This window comes from Heloderma suspectum, chromosome 6, assembly GCF_057233095.1.
Source record: "Heloderma suspectum isolate Gila_16-S chromosome 6, 16-S_ref, whole genome shotgun sequence".
Taxonomy (NCBI): Eukaryota; Metazoa; Chordata; class Lepidosauria; order Squamata; family Helodermatidae; genus Heloderma; species Heloderma suspectum.
The window spans coordinates 54,191,655-54,212,560 of NC_139463.1; the positions used below are offsets into that span (position 1 = coordinate 54,191,655).

The window sequence follows — 20,906 nt, forward strand, 5'->3', positions numbered from 1 at the left end:
CCTCCTCAAGGGAGGCGTTCACCACCGCCTTGATCCCCTCACCCAGTCTCTCTCTGCAGCTCATAATGAGCCAAGATGGGCAAGGATCAAGTAAGCAGGTGGTCGGCCTTACAGATGAAAGCACCTTGTCCACTTCATCAGGAGGAAGAAGCTGGAACCGATCCCACAAAACCGGTTTGCCACAGGCCGCCTCTTGCTCACTAACTGTATCCACAGTGTGCAGAGTAACACACCTAATCTGATCAATTTTATCTGCAAAAATAAATAGCAGAAACCTATTTGCAACCGTTCTGGAGACCCACAAACTGAGAAAGAAGGAAATGCCCCATGGAGAATAGGGGGAAGCTGGCTCCACAGACAAGCAAGCATAGAGTTAATAATAACTCAGGGCCTTAAGTCAACAGTTTCTCAGAGCTGTGTAATCCTCATTTTGTAGAAGCTGCAGAAGCCACAGCCCGTGAGTCAGCAGACAGACAGACGTGGTTATTAGAGGGGGGTGTAGTAGCAAAGGAAGGGAAGACATTATACAGATGAGCAAGGGGTTACCAGAAACTCTGGAATGCTGTCTGTCCCCCACACCTTAAAACTGGTCTTGCTGAAACTTGTGCTAATTGCTGTAGGTAACGTGGTCCACTGGCTACAATAGTCTGTGATATGGAAGCCCTTGGTTCAAATCCTGGCTTAAGGACTCACAGACCCCATGTGTGCCATGGAAATGTGTCAGCTTCTTGTTCATACTACCTGTGTCAGCACAGTACTGATGATGCAGAGGTTGCTGGATTCACTCTGCGGTGCACACTTGCAGCTGACCAACTAATCCTTCTGTGTAAAAACAGGAGGTTGTTGAGTTCGGTTTGTTGGTAAATTGCCACCAGCATATTGGTGAGAAAATATAAAACCCTTTTTTATCTGTACAGCCCTATCTCGTTGGGGAACAAAGATCAGTAACTGACTATTTTTTGTTGTAACTTTTGTTATTTTAAGCTGTTTGGAGCGGGGCCCTGTCTGCATCTAGCTTTGTGAATTGCCCAACACACCCATAAGGTGCTATATGAAGAAGAGTATAAGAGAGTGTACATGAAGTGTGAGAGAAGTGAGGTCCGCCCTTTTTGACGCTGTGCTAGACTGAAGAGTGAATGGACAAACAATTACCCAGCTGCAGCTTTTTCTGCATTGGTCACTTAGGGCAAGTCTTTGAAGAAATGCCAGATACTCCTGGTAAAGCCCTTAGTACAAAAGGAGAAGAGGGGGAAGTAGTCTGTAAAAAAAAAAAAAGTAGGTATTGTGCTTTGTGAGCTTTTGTCAGGGCTGACCCAACACATTTTGCTGCCTGAGGCAAAGGACAGGATAGACCCCCCACCCCCATTCTATATACAAGAGCTGACTGGATCGGCCTTTGAGTCTTACTTCAACACTGGTGATGGAGTAGCATCCTTCATGGCTCCCGAGGGCACCAGGCTAGTTTGTGGGACACAGGCCAGGCCACGTGGCATACCCAGCTCTGTCCCCTAAAAACCTTGCCACCCCCAGCTGCATTACTCTGCCTAATGGTAGGACCGGTGCTGGGTTTTGTGTTCTCTTTTTACCTGTGGATTGTGCCAGTTGTAATGAGTGACCTCATGATTCCCATAGCTTGACAGGCAAACTGGAGGGGGAACCAGCCATCTCACACTTCCTCCTATATCAGTGTTTCCCAGACTTCTAACAATTGAGACATGTGTATTACGCAAGCACACTCACTAATGATTTGGGAGTGGCCCCAACAACTTCTGTACGCTGAGAAACACCCGTTTCTTGCCATATAATGTGCAAAGCAGTTCAAAATTACTGTTTTCTTTTAAACTAAAGGGCATTGTTAAGGGAAGGGAGATTTGGTTATGTGCTGCATTACTTTCTTCCTGCATTGTTGTTCAGATATTTCTGATAATTCTCTGAGGAATGCATAACTCCAGCTATGCTGGAATCCTGTGTGTAAACTTTCAGCAAGCAGTATTTAATGTGTCATTTAACTCCTAGGTATGTTTCCAGATCTATCTTGTAAAATTACAAGGAACAGAGGAAAGGGTGTAGTGGGTGGAGGAAGAAATGGCTAGACCCGAGAATTTCATATGAATTAAAAAACTGGAGATTTTATTCTGGATCAGAAATTAATATTTGAGGTGCACACTTCCACTTAAAATTTAGAGACGGGAGTTTGAAAAGTTAGACTCCTTTAAGTTGTGACTGGATTTGAGCTGTTACTGGATTAGTGCCAAGCAATTCATGCACAAAAAAATTATTCCCAGATATATCATTTGGAAGAAAGATGGAAAGATATTATGCAAACATATTTCTTGGTTGTTCTTGTTTTATGTTTAAGGACAGAGATACGTCATATTCTTGCCCTGCTGAAGACCTCCCTCATGAAGGCTCCTCCTCCCTCAGCTGTTACCACCAGCAGCCATTCCAGCAGGCTGCAGTGAGGGTGATGAGAGGGTGAACCAGGGCCATTCCACCAGCCCTGCTGAAATAATTATTTTTCCCCTCTTCTCCCCCCATTCCTTGTTCCTTGGGTGTCATGTCTTTTTACATTGTAAGCCTGCAGGGCGGGACTGTCTTGTTTAGGTAGTGGGCTGGACACACTGGAGGCATTCAAGATAAAGCTGGACAGCCACTGTCAGGGATGCTTTGACTTGGATTCCTTCATGGAGCAGGGGGTTGGACTCATGGTCTTATAGGCCCCTTCCAACCCTACTGTTCTATGATTCTATGAGCTGCCACTCTGCGCGCCTTTTTGTCTGAGCAGCAGCATAAAAAATACTTCAAATAAATAAATAAACACTTGACACCTTTTTTTTTGGCTTAAGTGCAAGGTTTATCACTAGAATTTGAGCATACACACACATTCCAAAGATGAAATCCATTCTCCAAAGAGGAAATCTATTCAGATCTTAGGACACAGGTATCACATTTTTTGATTCTGAATTTTGGAACTTGAGATCAAATTAGAGCCTGCAAATTTGGGGATTTGAGTGTGAAGTTTTCCCTCCCAATAACAACAACAATAAATATCTAGATATTAGATACATTAGCCTTTACTTTTGTATTTTATCAGTATTGCTAATAGCTCGAGATAAGGATAGGCTACACATTAAAAATAAATAGATCTTTATGTCATCTTTGCATACTTCCTGCTTGTGTGTGAACATGCATGGTTTTTTGATAAAGGTTTTAAGAGTTTTTAGAAGCCCTGCCCTGCCCTGCCCTGCCCTGCCCTGCCCAGCCCAAAACTGGCAGTGGCTAACAAACCTCAGAATTCCCAGGAAGGAGTAAGTATGGGGAAATGTGGTGTGGTGGCTGTGTAATGGTGTGGGTATGGCAGAGTTTTTAATGAACGACTGAAAATCAAATGCATTCTGGGATATCACTGGGAGGACTTACTGAGAAAATGGCAGAGTCTTAACCGGCAAACCCAGCAGCTAAATTGCCACAAAATTTCAGAGACTATCTAAACCAATGGTGAGTACTCTTTATCAGCTGCTTTGTGACCGCTGGTGGCCAGTGAAAGTGCAACTTGGGGCTGTGGTCTGTTGTTGTTCAGTCGTTCAGTCGTGTCCGACTCTTCGTGAACCCATGGACCATAGCACGCCAGGCCTTCCTGTCCTGCGCTCTCTCCCGGAGCGTGCTCAAGTTCATATTCATTGCATCCGTGATGCTATCTAGCCATCTCATCCTCTGCCGTCCCCTTCTCCTTTTGCCTTCAGTCTTTTCCAGCATCAGGGTCTTTTCCAGGGAGTTTTCTCTTCGCATTAGGTGGCCAAAATATTGGAGCTTCAGCTTCATTATCTGTCCTTCCAATGAGCAGTCAGGGTTGATTTCCTTTAGGATGGACTGATTTGACCTCCTTGCAGTCCAGGGGACTCGTAAGAGTCTTCTCCAGCACCACAGTTCGAAAGCATCAATTCTTCGGCGCTCAGCCTTCCTTATAGTCCAGCTCTCACAGCCATACATTACTACTGGGAAAACCATAGCTTTGATTAGACGGACCTTTGTCGGCAAGGTGATGTCTCTGCTTCTTACTATGCTGTCTAGGTTTGCCATAGCTTTCCTCCCAAGGAGCAAGCGTCTTTTAATTTCATGGCTACAGTCACTGTCTGCGGTGATCTTGGAGCCCAAGAAAGTAAAATCTGTCACTGCTTCCATTTCTTCCCCTTCTATATGCCAGGAAGTGATAGGGCCAGATGACATGATCTTAGTTTTTTTAACGTTGAGTTTCAAACCAGCTTTTGCACTCTCCTCTTTCACCCTCAACAAGAGGCTCTTGAGATCCTCTTTGCTTTCTGCCATTAGGGTGGTATCGTCTGCATATCGGAGGTTGTTGATAATTCTCCCGGCAATCTTAATTCCGACCTCTGATTCATCCAACCCGGCATTTCTCATGATGTACTCTGCATATAAGTTAAATAAGCAGGGTGACAATATGCAGCCTTGTCGTACTCCTTTCCCAATTTTGAACCAATCGGTTGTTCCATCTCTGGTTCTTACTGTTGCTTCTTGACCCTCGTACAGGTTTCTCAGGAGACAGGTAAGGTGATCTGGTACTCCCATCACTTTAAGAATTTGCCACAGTTTGTTGTGATCCACACAATCAAAGGCTTTAGCGTAGTCAATGAAGCAGAAATAGACATTTTTCTGGAATTCTCTTGCTTTCTCCATGATGCAGCGAATGTTGGCGATTTGATCTCTAGTTCCTCTGCCTCTTCGAAACCCAGCTTGTACTTCCGGTAGTTCTCGGTTCGCATACTGCTGAAGCCTAGCTTGTAGGATTTTGAGCATCACCTTGCTGGCATGTGAAATGAGCACAATTGTGCGGTAGTTTGAACACTCTTTGGCGTTGCCCTTCGACCTTTTCCAGTCTTGTGGCCACTGTTGAGTGTTCCAGATTTGTTGGCATATTGAATGCAGCACTTTAACAGCATCATCTTTTAGGATTTTAAATAGCTCGGCTGGAATACTGTCATCTCCGCTAGCTTTGTTGTTACTAATGCTTCCTAAGGCCCACTTGACTTCACTCTCTAGGATGTCCGGCTCAAGTTCAGTGACCGCACTAGCATGGCTATCAGGGACATTCAGATCTTTCCTGTATAGTTCTTCTGTGTATTCTTTCCACCTCTTCTTAATCTCATCTGCTTCTGTTAGGTCCCTGCCTTCTTTGTCCTTTATCATGCCCGTCTTTGCACAAAACGTTCCCTTGAGATCTCCAATTTTCTTGAAGAGATCTCTAGTCTTTCCCATTCTGTTGTTTTCCTCGATTTCTTTGCATTGTTCATTTAAGAAGGCCTTCTTGTCTCTCCTTGCTATTCTCTGGAACTCTGCATTCAGTTGGGTATATCTTCCCCTTTCTCCTTTGCTTTTCGCTTCCCTTCTTTCGTGAGCTACTTGTAAAGCCTCATCAGACAGCCATTTGGCTTTCTTGCATTTCTTTTTCTTTGGGATGGATTTCGTTGCTGCCTCCTGAACAATGTTACGGACCTCCGTCCATAGTTCCTCAGGCACTCTGTCTATCAGGTCTAATCCCTGAAATCTATTCCTCACCTCCACTGTATATTCATCAGGGATATGATTTAGGTCATACCTGAAAGGTTTAGTGGTTTTCCCTACGTTCTTCAATTTAAGCCGAAATTTTGCAAGAAGCAGCTCATGATCTGAGCCACAGTCAGCTCCAGGTCTTGTTTTTACTGACTGTATGGAGCTTCTCCATCTTTGGCTGCAAAGGACATAATCAATCTGATTTCGATATAGACCATCTGGTGACGTCCATGTGTAGAGTCGCCTCTTGTGCTGTTGGAAAGGAGTGTTTGCTATGATCAGCATGTTCTCTTGGCAAAACTCTATTAGCTTTTGTCCTGCTTCATTTTGTACACCAAGGCCATGCCTGCCTGTTATCCCGGTGATTTCTTGACTTCCTACTTTAGCATTCAAATCCCCTATTATGAAGAGGACATCTTTTTTTGGTGTTAGTTCTAGAAGGTGTTGTAGGTCTTCATAGAACCGATCAACCTCAGCTTCTTCGGCCTCAGTGGTTGGGGCATAGACTTGAATTACTGTGATGTTGAATGGTTTGCCTTGGATTCGTACTGAGATCATTCTATCATTTTTAAGATTGTACCCCAGTACTGCTTTTCCCACCCTTTTGTTGACTATGAGTGCTACTCCATTTCTTCTAAGGGATTCTTGCCCACAATAGTAGATATGATGGTCACCTGAATTAAATTCGCCCATGCCTGTCCATTTTAGTTCGCTGATTCCCAAGATGTCGATGTTCAATCTTGCCATCTCATGTTTGACCACCTCCAGCTTACCTTGATTCATTGATCTGACATTCCAGGTTCCTAAACAATATTGTTCTTTACAGCATCGGATTTTCTTTTCACCGCCAGACACATCCACAGCTGAGTGTCCTTTCGGGTTTGGCCCAGCCGCTTCACTCTTTCTGGCGCTACTTGGAAATACCCTCTGCTCTTCCCCAGTAGCATATTGGACACCTTCCGACCTGAGGGGCTCATCTTCCGGCGTCATATCTTTTAGCCTTGTGATACGTTCCATGGGGTTTTCTAATTCATGTCTATTCTTTGTCTTTCAGGTAGTAATATCTGTGCTACGCGAGGAGTGAACTCGTGTCAACAGTGCTTGACTGTGAATCCACATTGTGCTTGGTGTTCCCAGGAGGTGAGGCAAAATAAGACTGTGTTATATCATGCACCTTTTCCACTATCACTTGTAGTTCTTAGATGCGACCTAAGACTTTGCTCCATATTAGCTGAAAACAAGCCACACAATTTCTGTGTTTAATGTCGTTCCTTGGCTATGAGCCCCCTATCTTATGATTTATTGAAGTATTTATATCCCACCTTTCCATTTCAAATTGAAAGGCCCAAGGTAGCCAACTGTAATAAATAATAAAATAATTTGTCATGGAAGGCTTAGCGGACACACTGGTTAGGAACCTATTTAAAAGCATACCTAGAACACTTCGGAAATGGTTGTTCAGGTGAATTGTACCTTGTCTCTTCCCTCTGACATGGCTATGTCACATTCACTCATGTGGATGGAACTTAGTGAGATGTACACACAGGAAAAATGCAATAAGTCCATTGCAATTCTTATAGCTTACAGTAGAAAAGCAATGACTGGATAACAAATGAAACCGAGAATGGCGTGGTTTGAAATAACAATTTAAAAATTAAACTTTATTTACCCAGTATAAGATGTTTGAGTTTTATGTGGTAAAAATTCCTGTTTCAAGGTTTTGTTAATGCCTTACCTACTCTAACCTTTCTAATAATAATACATCAAAACAAAAAATATACCTCCTTCCACCTCCCAGGGGAATCTCACTGCCCCCAAAGCTAGAGCCCAGGCCTCTAATCCCACCCCTCAGAAAGCCAAATCCTCTCTAAACAGCTAAAGAAAACCAAGTGCCTGTTGTTCCCTCTCTCTCCCACTTGAAAAAGCAACCAGGAGACACCATTTAAAGCTGGATGTTCTGCCTCCCCCCGCCCCTTTAGGAGAAAGGACATGTCAGAACACATCAGTCAAGCAAATAAACATCAAAATATACAATTAAACAACAAAACAAAATACTATTTCATCACAGTTGCAATTTCACCGGAGTAACTGCAAGCCATTCTGTTAGCTAGCTCCATCTGTGTATTGCCCCAGAGCAAACCACTGGTGGTGAACCCATTCCATTGCTTTGCAATTTTCCAGTCACTGAGAAGTAATGGCAGGCAAGCTTCCCAAAAGGACAGTTCGTTCTTGTTATCAAGCTCGCCCTTGTGTGTGTGTGTTGGGTTCATTCATTTTCTATTTATGCCGTGTGGCAGTGAGGCCCAACAGGCCTGGGCAGTGTGCCAAATGAGCTGAGAATGGTCCCTAGAACATGTTCCAGAGAGCTCTGCAACATATTTGATGTTGAATAGTCAATACACAGGTATGTAGAAAAGTTGACATGCAAAAGGTTTCCTGAAGAAGATACAAAAATTTGAAAGCCCCTGTCTGTGCTTTCTGACTGGTTGACAGAGGAATGAGGCACGTTTCTTGGGTAGACTTAGGAGGCACTTGAGCAGTACTGAGTAAGGAGTGGGGAAGTGGTTAGTTCCCTGGCTTTCACTCCTCTGATGTGGAAACCCTGCTGTTTAATCCCTGGTGTGGTAGGCTTGATTGCTTAGCGAGGCTCCTCTGAAAGGTGACAGCCAGTTTGGCAAAAGGGCGAGGAGTTAGCATAGAATCTAGACACCATTTGGGCTGAAAGTGAAAGCTAGCTTTATTCCCCCCGCCCACCCAGCGCCATCTACTGGCCCTGGTCCTTGTACAGCTAGTGGCGCCAAGGGCACGCCTCTCTGCCCTTGCCTCACGTGGCTCTGTGACAAGAACAAGAAAAACCAAGACAAAGATCCAGAGCACACATTACTTTAAAGGCATAGGTAGAAGCTATGTATTTTTTTTACTCTTTTTACTCTAGAGTAAGTGCAAGGGTCTCAATCTGGATTGGGACCCTAGCATGGGCGGTAGGGGGGCTTTAATCTCCCCCTCCCCACTGCAGTCCAATTCCAGATTGGGCCACTGCACCTGCAGTATATACTGCAATATTTGGCAATACAAATTGCAGGCACAGCCTCACCCCCCCCCCCCAAATCTGGATCAGGACTGCAGAGTGTTAAAAGCCCCTATTCCCCAAAGTAGGGCCTTGATCCAGATGGGCCTCTTGCACTTACTGTAGAGTAAAAAAGAAAGAAAAAGACCTAGAGTCTTTAAAGACTGCTTTAATGCCTGCTTTAAGGCCTGCTTTGGCCGGGTGGGCGAGGGGGGCGGTGGCGGCGGCGAGGGGGCAGAATGGAGTTTGTAAGCTAACAGCATATTGGGGGTTGCCTGTCTACCCCTGGAGATCTGAAGTGGGACCCGTTGTCTTTGGCTGCCTCTTGAGTGTTTAACCTTTGCCTTCACCTATGCTCAACCTGTATGTTTGTAAATAAATGCAAACATTACAAAATACCAGTGAGCTTCTTCCAAAGGAAACCAAACCTGGGTAAACCCTTGGAACGTCTCACCGCTCAGAGAAGTAGGGCGAGAGTAATAATATGCTCAGGATTGTCATGATTGATTTCACATCTTTCAAAGGAGGGCTCATGCACTGAAACATGGCGTGTGCGAAGGCAAATCTCTTCCCCCTACCTTTAACAGCAGCTTGATGTGTGACTATTAACAGGTGATAATACTTACTATCTTCATTCCAAGAAAAGTAGCAGGTGAGACCTCTCCATCCTTGCCCCCATCAGTTTGCAATTCTACCTGGGGATTTGAATTCCTGGACTCAAAGTAGACACTGTGGTTGCTTCACACTGGGGTAGATTCTCACTGAAGTGATCTAGATTATACCACTTTATACTTCAGGTGGGGGCTCACGTGACTGAATGCTCCTACGTACAATCCCCCCCATCTCTGCACATAGAAAACTAACATGTCTTCCTGACATAAAGTTTTCCGTGTGTAGGGAATTTTTGTTTGTATGGAAGAGTATCAAATGACATGAGCCTCCCACCTGCAATCCGAAGTGGTACAGCCCAGGCACGGTTTTCTGTCTCAATGAGAAATAACCATGTGAGAATCTTGTGAGAATGTAATGGACAAATTACATTTTCAAATTCTAGCATTCCTTGTGCAGCTAGGGATGAGAGGTTGAAGAGCATGTAAATAAACAGATTGACTGGAAAAGCCAGGATCCCACATAGTTCTTGTCTGATCAATCTGAGGCATTTGCCTCAGTTTAGTGTCTCAGGGGTTAGGCCTAATGTAGCTTGTGAGACATCCAGACTGTTGTTTACTTGAAATATTTGTGGGTGTATGACGGCTGAACCGCAAGGCCCCATGCCAGAAATACTTGCCAGTTTTGTGTATAATAGGATGGGGAAATATTTTTTAGAAATTGGTTAGCTCATTCAAATACCGTACTACTTCTCCTGACTTCCACAGCTGCCTCAGCTTTCTATGTTCCTAGACAGCAGCTATGGCTACAGGGCTGTTTTGCTAAATTATCTTCCTCTGACGAGTTTCCAAAAATGGCAGTATTTTCCCTTACTGGGCCTCAAGGCTCTGTTTACTGAAGAGATGTAGCAATTAGAGAAGGAGCTGTCTCCCGACAAAAGCCAGGCTCCCTTGGGTGCAAACCATGTTAGCAGAGCAACTTCCTAACATGTTGTCTTAATTTAGTAAATTAGATCTTTCCCTCCCTAGGGTCTTTGGTCCTCCACCCTGCCTTATTTCAAAACACAGAACCTTCCTTTTGCATGTATCTCTCTTCTGCATAGAGTCACTCAGTTTGCACATATTATCCTGAACTCAGTATTGCCAAAGCGGGGCTTTTTACTTAGTTTTCTTTCTAAGTAAGAATGAGAAGATGACCAGGTCACCCCACTTCCCCCTCCCATGCTATCTATTACAAAATAAATTTCCATGATAGAAACGAAGGGTAGCAAGTAGCAACAGATTTAGGAGACAGCAATGGGGTGATTTAGTTTAGAAGTTCCCATGTTTGGGGTCTGAAATCTGGAGAAGGATGTCTTCCTAAAACTCTGAAAAATTGTTTTCTGGGATGGACATGTTAGGATGGTAAAAACAGCACCAGGTCCAGGGAGTAGTTAGGTATTATGCCATCCTAATCTGTCACCTTCCTCTTTCCCTTGCACTTCATTATTGTGCCAGTTGTACATTAGGGCTGTACAGAAGGGACAAATTCTCTGCCCAGGAAATTTTTAGACTGGGTTTGCGCAACACCACAATGGGATGCCAGCCATAGTACATTGTAGTGTCATCCGAACCCAATGTGTTCTCCGCAGGGTAGCTTAATTTTCTCAGACAAGCCACCCTGAGAACCAATGGCTTGTTGTAGGTTTGTTCATATCCATAGTATGTTGTTGTGTTGTCTGAACCAGGAGAACGATTTCATCATGAGTTGTTGGGATTGGCTACAGAACACTTGGCAAGAGCAGCAAAAAAACCTGTGCCAGCAACTGCCCCTCCAACGATGCCCAAATGGTACTTTGCAGGGACCATCACTTGTTCTCCACCTTTCTGATTTTTCAGTACTTTGGGAATACGCAAATGTGTTTCTAATCCCATCCCCCCCATTCTTGTGCAGGTTCGCAAGAGCATACTTTTGCCTGTCTTGCTATGTCCGAAATGTGTAGCAGTAACTGCTCCGAAAAGGAGTCATGAAAAGTGGGGGTGGTGGGGAGGGGGGAAGAGCCATTATCTCCCTTTCTGGATTTGCTGGAGACTCGGGGAAGTGTTGAATGGGAAGAGGACACTGGCAAGTGTCAGTTCAAAACACTTAAAAGCGAGAGGATTACATTGCCAAGGGGGAGATATTGTCATCGTCGTCATCGTCCCCCCCCCGCTTTTTGGTGCACCTACTTCTCTCATTTTGGCATTCCCTTTGACAGCTGAAACATCCAAGGAAATGTACAAGGCAAGGCTACCCATTTCAGCGAAAATGCGCTCCTGCACACTTGTGAAAGGAGGGGGGGGGAATAATTAAAAAAAATTACATACATATTTGCATACTCCCAAAGCACCAAAGGGGAAATGGTGGCAAATGAAAAGGGGTAGTGATCAGAGCGGGGAGGGGCCGGAATGAGGAGAGAAGTTCTGTTCTGCTGCAGAGGCGCCTGAGATACATGCCGGAGATACCCTCCATGGCTTATTTGCAGGGTGGTTTAGTGTGCCGTGTGAACCTGCCCTTAGTTTACAGTAGAGCTGGGTAGGCCAAGTGTGGGAGCAGGAACTGACAGTGAATTGTAGTGATGGGATTTAATAGAATTCCTGGAACCCCTGGTTTCCATGCAAGCTTATCAGGGATTCCTCAAATGAACGTTCACTAATGGGGGACCAGCTTTCCTATCACCTACCTATAGCAACCTTCCTTTGCAACATTCAGCTGCAAGGGAGTTCTGGGTGTGTTGTAGGTTGCTCTCTCAGTTCATGCAGGGTCATGTTGAGGCTCAGCAGACCTGGCCAGTGCACTGTATATTAATTGAATGTGCTCCCTAAAACATGTCTTATCAGCCCAGCAGCTGGGTAAGGAAACAGAACAGCATAGCATGGGCACTTCCAGAGAGGACTGCAGGGAGATGGCTAGGCGTTTGGAACAAATTTGGCTTTACCCATGCCTGCCTGTCTGGGCCCCTCTTTCTCTCTAATTAAGGCTGGGTTTAAAGTTTTTCCCCACGGCCACCTTCAGCTCAGCTCAGTGTTGTTCGTGTGTGTGTGTATAATAGAGTTACCCTGACTGTTCTTGTCAGGTGGTAAGAGGTATGATCCCACTCTTCTTTGGAGCCACATTTTCTCTCAAGTGACATGTTCTTGCAATATCATATTTTAGGAGCAAGTTCCCAACTCGCCATTCTGAACAACATATATGTTTCTCTGTCTCTTGCTGGAGGAGGATAAGCTCCTGACTTGGAGCTCCAGGGATTGGAAATACTTGAAAATAGTACTAGCCACTACTCTCCTTCTCATTTCAGTTTGGTAAACTCAGCTTGAAATATTTTTGTCTTTTAAAATGATGGCATTTTTAGACCTCATCTCAAAGAAAGGAGCGTTTAGAAATGTGACAGTAGTGTAGAGAGATGTGAAGGCCCCAAAAAAACATGGAAAATTTTGGAGGGAAAAATATTTCCCCCCCAGTTTTTTTCCAACAACCATTTTTGTTTTTCCCCCCAAATTTGGAAAAATTGAACAGCTTTGGATTATGAAATATTTTCTTTTTAGAATCAAAGACAAGATATTGTTGCCCAGCCTTTACTCCCCCCCCCCAAATGATTTCTAAAAACTATGTAATAAGAAGACTTTTATAGAAAGACTAGAGATGTAAAATGTCTGGAAATAATGAAGCCATGGAGGGAAACGTTTTTCTAATCCTCTCTGTAAAATGCCTAGCATAGTTATTTCCTCCATTTCTTATTAAAATTATTGATTTAATTAGGAATGCTCCATCATACTTAGTTTCCCAACATGTGAATAGAGTCACCATATCATAATATGGAAGAATATGTTCATTTTTGAGAGTTTGGGTTTTGTTCCACAGAGTCCTGTGTTTCTGGGCTTGTTCTGGTTAGATGCTATAGCAGTCAATTAATGTAGTTCTAATCTAAAACACACATGTGAAAAAGAAACACTGTAGGTTATTCTGCCACTGTCACCAGATGTGATGGAACAACATATGGGTTATCCCACCTATGTTTCTTTCTTTTTTTAATTAACTTTGAGGCTTGAGTCTGTAGAGCTCACTGCTGCAGTTTTAATAAAGTTCTCAATTAAACCTCACTACTACTGAATGCTGTCTCAGCTATAAAACCTTTTAACTGCCCTCAGTAGAATAAATGCTCTCTACCTTAAAGAAATGGAATAGCTGGTTCCTATGGCATAGGCATGGAATTAACACTACCAGTTTCAAACCTTTCAAAATGAACAAAAAATAAGATGTTCGTTAACAGAAGTTATTTACAAAAGTGAATAAAATATCACTGTTCAAGTAATAGACTGAGATTGCTTAAAGGTTCTTAAATATGGTTGCTTACCATTCCTAAGCGGAGCCTTTCCCAGCTAAATAAAATTACAATAACTTTTCCTTCAGATCAGATTTCCCTAAGCTCCACCACAAACAGGAACAAGTTTAGGAATTTCTCTAAATTTCCTTACAAACAGGAACAGATGCTGTAGACCAGTCTTTCTCTGCTTCCAGTTCTTTCTGCTTCTTTTGGCTTCTAGGATGATTCAGATGTTTCAAGGACTACTTTCTGAAGTTCCTTTTGGTCAGATATAAAATAGGAACCTAAATATCTTATGTATAACTCAGTTTGCTCCTAAAATTATCATATTTGGTATATTAAATTTAAAGTATAGTTCATTCAAACAATAATTACAAATTTACTGAGTTTACTTTTTAAAGGTTTTAAATATAATGATAACTTTATGAGCAAATTAAGTTTTACATAATATAACCTTACGAACATAAAGGCTGCTTTATGTTTCTAAAGCATCCTTCCCCAACCTGGTGCCCTCCAGATGGTTTGGATTACAATGGCCAGCATTCCTGACCATTGCTCATGTTGCCTGAAGCTGATAGGAGCTGAAGTCCAAAATATCTGGAGGGTACCAGGTTGGGGAAGGCTATCCTAAAGCAACAAAGTGACTTTAGGTCTGTACAGATGCTAAAAAAAAGAAGTAGTGTTGCTTATTTTTCCATTTTTCCCAAAATTGGGAAAACTAGGTTTTTTCCATGGCTTCAAAATTTCTGGAAATTTAACATTTCTACAGTAGCGTTCACTAAATTCAGGGCCTGACTGATCATGATACTTGGGATCAAAATGTTCAGATTGGGCAGTGAGCCTGAAAGTGTTTTGCTTCTTCTGCTATGTGTGAATTGGCTCTCTGGCTTGAGTTATCTGAACAGCTCTGCTGATAGCTTTCTGCAGTGCACTTCCTCTCTGCTTATGGCATCATCTAGATTTCACAAGTTGATATGTACAAGCTGAAAGTATGTGGAGGTCAGTAGGAGAAGGACTACTTTATGTATATATTATATTTACACCCCATCTTTCCTCCAAGGAGCTAAAGGCAACATACATGACCCCTTCCCATTATATATTCACAACAACCCTGTGTGGTAGGTTCGGCTGAATGAGCTTCATGGCCGAGTAGGGCTTTGAACCCTGGTCTCCTCAATTCTAGTCCACCACTCTAACGGTGGTTGGAGTCTAATCCATATACTATATTTTGTGTTCTTTTTGCAGCCCTTTGCATACTCTGGATGATATAATTCATTTTAATTACTCCGATACCCTTTTCACACTCGGAACTTGGATATCAGGAGTTTGGAATTAGCTTTACATGGCCACTGGGAAGAATTTTTGGAATCTACTCCCCAACACTCTTAGGAAAAGTCAGAATTTCTGTAAATCTGAATGTTCATTTAGAGTTGCTAAGTGGTCAGATTTTTACTGGCTCAGCCAAAGCTTTATCTTTCTAGTCAGCTGTCATAACAGGAATACGTAAAGGCAGGAAAAATGTGGTCTGTGTAATTATATCTATATTTTTATAGGATGTGTGCTTTTAATATTTTAAAAGATGGCATCCTTTAGAGGAAACACTCTGCCCATGTTCCTGGGTACTCTATTTTTACTTTAACGTTTTTGGGTTTTTTTAAACTGCTTCCTATCAAAAGGGACAGGCACTCTGTATGTGAGCACAGGCATTTTGCCTTTGGGGCCTTTAGAAAAACCTCTCTTTGTTCAGTTCAGAGAAAATGTACTCTGCTGCTGCAAATGCCAGACCTTTGAAACCCAAAGATGGCAATCCAAGTCTAATTTTAGTGCAGATCTATTTTAGGAAAAATAAAAGATAAAACCAGGGTGAGGGTTTTTTTTCCTGAGGAACCACAAAAATATCCTGTAGTCTCATGCTGATCTTCTAGTGGATTTCTATTTCCTCTTCCTTCTGCCTGCCTCCCATAGCATTCCCCTTGCTGCATGACCATGCTTCTTCTTTTTTGGGTCCTCTTTTCCTGCGTGCAGTGCTCCTGACTCTGCCATGCTGGAGGAAATGATAAGTCTTTGGATGCTGGTCACTGGGGTGTTTTTCTCAGCCAGTTTTTATAATCAGTGACAATGCATTATTACACTGCATAGGCCTGGGGGATTTTTGCTTCTAAAAAAGCTGGATTTCCTGCTGGTTTTTCAGGGGTTAATGGGATGCAGCAAGTGAGTTCATTTAAAAAAAAAACTTGCTGGAAAATTGGGCCAACACTTGTTCAAAATCCTTGTGGAGTGCTCATATTTTGGAAGCTCTGTCTGTAAGAACTTGCAGCACTTATTGCTGATGGAGATCATCCATATTTTGGGTGATGTCAGAATTGTGTGTTTGAACAAATTTCAAGGAAATAACGAGTGCGGGAGGGGGCGGGGATGCACTGATAATGGCACAAAATGGGGGAGAAAGTGTTCCCAGGTGCCTAGTCAAACATTTATTGGGCCCAGAGCATTTCAGAAACAGATTTCCTTCCTTATGGGCCATTTGTCTTTCTCCAAATGTAACACAGAAAATCTTGCCATTGCTTTTAATCTAGCCAATACAGATAAGGGTTTTTTTCCCTAGAAAAGTAATGCAAGTAATAATTATGCTATGAACATCGGTTTTATACCATTTTAAATGTCATAGTTTCTCCCAAAGAAATTTAGTAGGGTGTTGAGAATTCTCCATTAGAGCGTCACAGGATAGTACCCAACGCAGACCTTGTGGGGGCAGCCCAGAGCCGCTGGTGGCACTGCCCGGGCGACCACACCAGTGGCAGCATACACATGGCTCCTACCACTGGATACTACCCCTAGCGTCCCACTCCCCGGAGCTATAGTTCCCAAAACTCTGTTGAGCAGAGGGAATTATTATTAATATTAAATTAGTTCAAGGCTGCAGCTGTATGTAAGTCCCACTGAAACTGGTAGGGCTTAGTAAACATTGGGGTGTAAGTAGGGATGTTGGAGAAATCTGCAATGGATTCAAATGCGTTTGGATTTCTATGAATCCAACCTGCACATTCCACAGCGGACCAGCTTTTTCTGAGTCGCACAAATTCCACTGACCTGTGGACTGGTTTTTTACTTTTGCAGGGGATTTGCGCTAATGTACATTAGTGCGAGGGTGCATTAGTACTAATCTGCATTTGCGTAAGTGGAATGAAATTCTCATACATCCCTAAAAAAATTCAATTCTGTCAATGAGCAGATGATGGAATAAAAGATGCCTAACAATCCTCGAAACACAGATGAAACAGATTAAACAAAATCCAAACGTCCCTAGCTGTAGGTCTTTAGGGCAGAGGTGAGCAACTTGTAGCCCTTCAGATGATTTGGCCTACAACTCCCATCAGCCTTACCAAGCATAGCCAGTGGTCAGGGATCCTGGGAGTTGTAGACTAAAACATCTGAAGGACCACAAGTTGGCCACCCCTGTGAGTATAGACTGTAAATTTGGGCTCTGAAAACTGAAATGCTATCCAAGAAAAGATCACACAGGGCTACAGTAACCACAAGTAATTAAAAATCATTTTCAAAGTTCTTATTTAATAACTAGAATAGTAATTTAAACGTGGTGGTTTGATATCTGCAGTTATTCTTTGATCATAATAAGCCCAGAGTATCCTACTTCTTTTGCCCCACCCAGTCTAGGGTGGCTACTTGTCCTACTTGACAGAGGACAGTCCTCTCTTTGAAGGACCGTCCACTCCAAGTCCCAGTCCAGTTTAAAGATAAAGCATGCTTAAAAAGGCAGAGCAGGGGCCTTGCTCCTGGACAGCAGATGGAGCAGGCACCCAGGGTACCTGGTCACTGTCTTCCCCACTACGGTGAGAGGTATTGTACACAATAATGATAAATAATGTATTTATCATTATTTATAAATTTGCAAAAAATGAATATAAATCAGTCTGTGCACATTGTATGCAAATCAGTGTCATCCCTTGTCCTCTTTTGGGCTCATGCATTTCTTCTTTTAAGGCAATGTGTAAGTGACCACCCTCCCAATGACACGGTTAATGAGTGAACTGCCTATAATTGGCCAGGTTTAAAGAAAGCTGCTATATAGTACATCTAGTGTGATGTACTAGATAGAATGTCAGACATGGACCTGGATCTAAATCTGTCTCAACCATGAAACTCACCGGGGGTGGGGGGTGGGGCAGTTCCATGAGCTATTAATCTGAGCTGGCTGTGTTTGGAGGTCATTAGGGATACATGATATTGTGGCCATCCAGCAGCCACCCTGGAACTTATCATGGAAAAAATGGATTTCCTGAGACTGCTTAAAGTCCAATTCTTTTTCTCAAGTCAGGTTCTCCGCGCTATAGCTCTTGTGTGTCCCAACTCCCGCATTTACCTCGGGTATGCTAGCCCTGCCCAAGAGTGTGCCTTTCACCGTGACCCTGGTCAAGGGGTGTTTCCTATCCCTGTGTTTCCTAGCACAAACCAATTAGTTTGTGGTCAGTGAGGCTTGTCCTCTGAATGCGCACATCAGAACTTACAGAGATCTCCCCCCACCATTGAAATAGCACATTTTAAAGCACTAATTCCCTAAAGCCTGTAAAGCGCTTTCTCAAAGCTGCAATTCTCCACTGTTTGGTTTATTGACATTCGGAAGTAACTACTTCCACCTTCCATCATCTGATCCTGAGCAGCATCGGGTTAGAAAGGGGGCTGGTTTCCCACCCCTTTGTTTCCCCTCCTTTCCTAGCACAAACATATGTGTGTCTACTCACAAGTACCTCCCATTGTGGTCAGTGAGGCTTGTCCCATGAATGCGCAATCCTGAAGTTCATGAGGTTCCCATGAATTGAAATAACACACTTAGGAGCCTTAATGTCAGAGCTTTGAAACTTTAATTGATCACAACACGGCAGGAAGAACGCTGTGTTCTCTGTTGCTTTACGGAAGGAAGTAATGGGTGAGGGGAGAGGAGATTGTTTGAGCTTTGGCAGGTTCAAGGCAGAGAGAACACTCTGTTCTTGTAATGCATGTTGCTTTAAGGGAATAAGTAATGCAGGGGGGAGAGAGAAGGAGAGTGATTTTATCAAAGGAGGTGGGGGGAGAGCCTGGATGAGGGGGGAAGCCTCTCTTAGCCCCTGCCAGTCAGATGACATTCACTCCAAACACCCCACCCCACTTGGAAGTATGTTCTGTGAAGCAACTTATACTGGTGCGGTACACTCACTCATGGAGCCCTGCACGGACCAAAGTGCACCAAAGCTGATCCCTTGAAAAAATCTGGGTAATCCTCCATTTGCTTCTCCTTCCATTGTCGGGGAGAAACCCCCTGGGTAACCTTAGGCCTGTCAGTTTCTCTGAGCCTTATCTACCACATAAGTCGAGACACACATTCCTTCCCCACCATTATTGCTTTTCTTATTGAAAATCGTTTCGCTTCCCTCCAAATTCCCTGAATGTTTTCTCTGGGCAGAAACCTCCAAATTTGGTGGCAGTTCTGCTTGCAAGACTGTTGAGAGGCTAAATTTGGACAATCCTGTGTATGCTGCCCTTAGCTAAACCAAAGAAGGCAGGATGCAAAGGTGACATAATCTGAATAAATAAAATGAAAGCGCTGGTCTTCCATTTGCTTGCACTTCCAATTCCTGTCATACTAATTTCCTTTAAAAAATAGGATGCGTAATATATCTCAGTAAAGTTATTAAGCAATTTAAAGGGTAATCCATAGTTTGCAGTTTCCTTAATTACTTTAATCGCCTCTTTTCAAAACCCTTGAAGTCATGGGCAGCACTACCATAGATGATCATCATCTGCCCCAGGCTTTGATACACTGATCTTACTGTCCTGTAGGGATCTGCTGACCAGAGTCTAGTCATCCTTTCAGGAAATGTAGGATTCTTTCAGCTGTGGACGTGGCAAGTGCAAAACTAGGACAAGAGACCTGACTTCATGTTAGCCTGGTTCTGGGTCTCATTCAAAGTTCAAGGCTGATTCTGGATTTAAAGTCCTAAATCAGGGGAGCAGAACCTCAGGCCTGGGGCCCCAATCTGGCCTTCCTGGGGCCCCGAGATAACCATGCTCCCTTCCTTGGCCCCACCCCCTTTTCACTACCACTAATCATTTGCTGGCTTCCCGGCTTTTGTGCAGTTTCCCTCCACCCCATTCTAAAAGGTTGAAGCATCTTTTCTAAGGCTTCCTTACTGGCAGTAGGAGCTTTGTGCTAAAACTTGCTGGTATTTTTGGTGTTTCTGCTTCTGCCCCTTATGCTTTTGGCCCAGCCCACCACTGGAATGTGGCCCCTGAAAGCTTCTCCAAAATGAAATTCAGCCCTCAGGCTGAAAGAGGCTCTGCACCCCTGCACTAAGCGGTTTGGGCTATGTGTCTCAGGGGGTACCTTCTTTATGAGTCCCCTCCTTGCTTCAAGTCTACCATTGAGGCCCTGCTCCAGGTAACATCTTCATAGAGATTTGTTTGCCCGTCACTCTTTCTTTCTATGCCACTATTTCTGTGTCACTCAGAGAGTCTCTGTATGACGCATTTATCGTGCACACGTGATGGTTCAATCATGGAAGTTCACGGGTCCTTTTCACGACATCGTCAACCTCCGGTGCCTCTCGCATTGCTTTCAAGGGATATTCCGCCATTTTAAAAGTCACAAAAAAGGTGGAAATAAACCTAAGTCAAGCAATAAAACAGCGCCATCTGCTGGCAGTATCAGTGAAACATATGGGAGGAAATTGGCAAAAACGGGGGGGTAGGGAGCGCGTGTATTTTGCTGATCATTAAACCCACAAAGATTCCGGAAGACAAAGCTCTGGCAAGGATGCGTGATATTTGCTAAATGTGGAGAAGCCCTCAGCAGTCAAAGCTGTCTGGGGTGCTGTCTTCACAAGCAATTTAGTGTGAAGTTAGAGCCGTTTGAGGTCCTTCGCGACAGATGACATCGTCACCAATCCGCTGCCAACCAGCTGCTTCCCTCTTGAAAAGCTGAATTTTCTGAAACTCCTTTTACTCTGACTTCTTTACTGAAAGCGGCTCCCTGGCAGTTTTACCACAGTATGCCATGTCCCTCCGCACATTAAATCCTGGGCGTGCCTCTGTGACCTGGCAGTGACGTGGTCAAGGGAGGGTGGGATGTGCCATTCCCTCTTGTTTCCCCAACGAAAGTAGTTTTTCCCATTGAGAAAATCCCCAGGACCACAGTAGCGACCCCTCACATTACCACAGTAGCGGGGACACTCATTCACCTTAGCTAGCCTGCTTTTGATCTTTAACAAATCCCCCCTTCTGTGCATGTTTACTCAAAAGTAAGAAATAAATCCTCCCCTGCAGTGA

General features: G+C 43.6%; 1 protein-coding gene across 1 annotated transcript in view; it reads left to right on the plus strand.

The window, feature by feature from the left end:
• ITGB3 (integrin subunit beta 3) overlaps positions 1-20,906 on the plus strand; it is a 75,208-nt gene that overhangs the window by 14,434 nt on the left and 39,868 nt on the right. Inside the window, exon 2 of the mRNA XM_084804374.1 lies at positions 6,623-6,708. Coding sequence (XP_084660500.1) covers positions 6,623-6,708 — 86 coding nt within the window. The remainder of the gene's footprint in view (positions 1-6,622; positions 6,709-20,906) is intronic.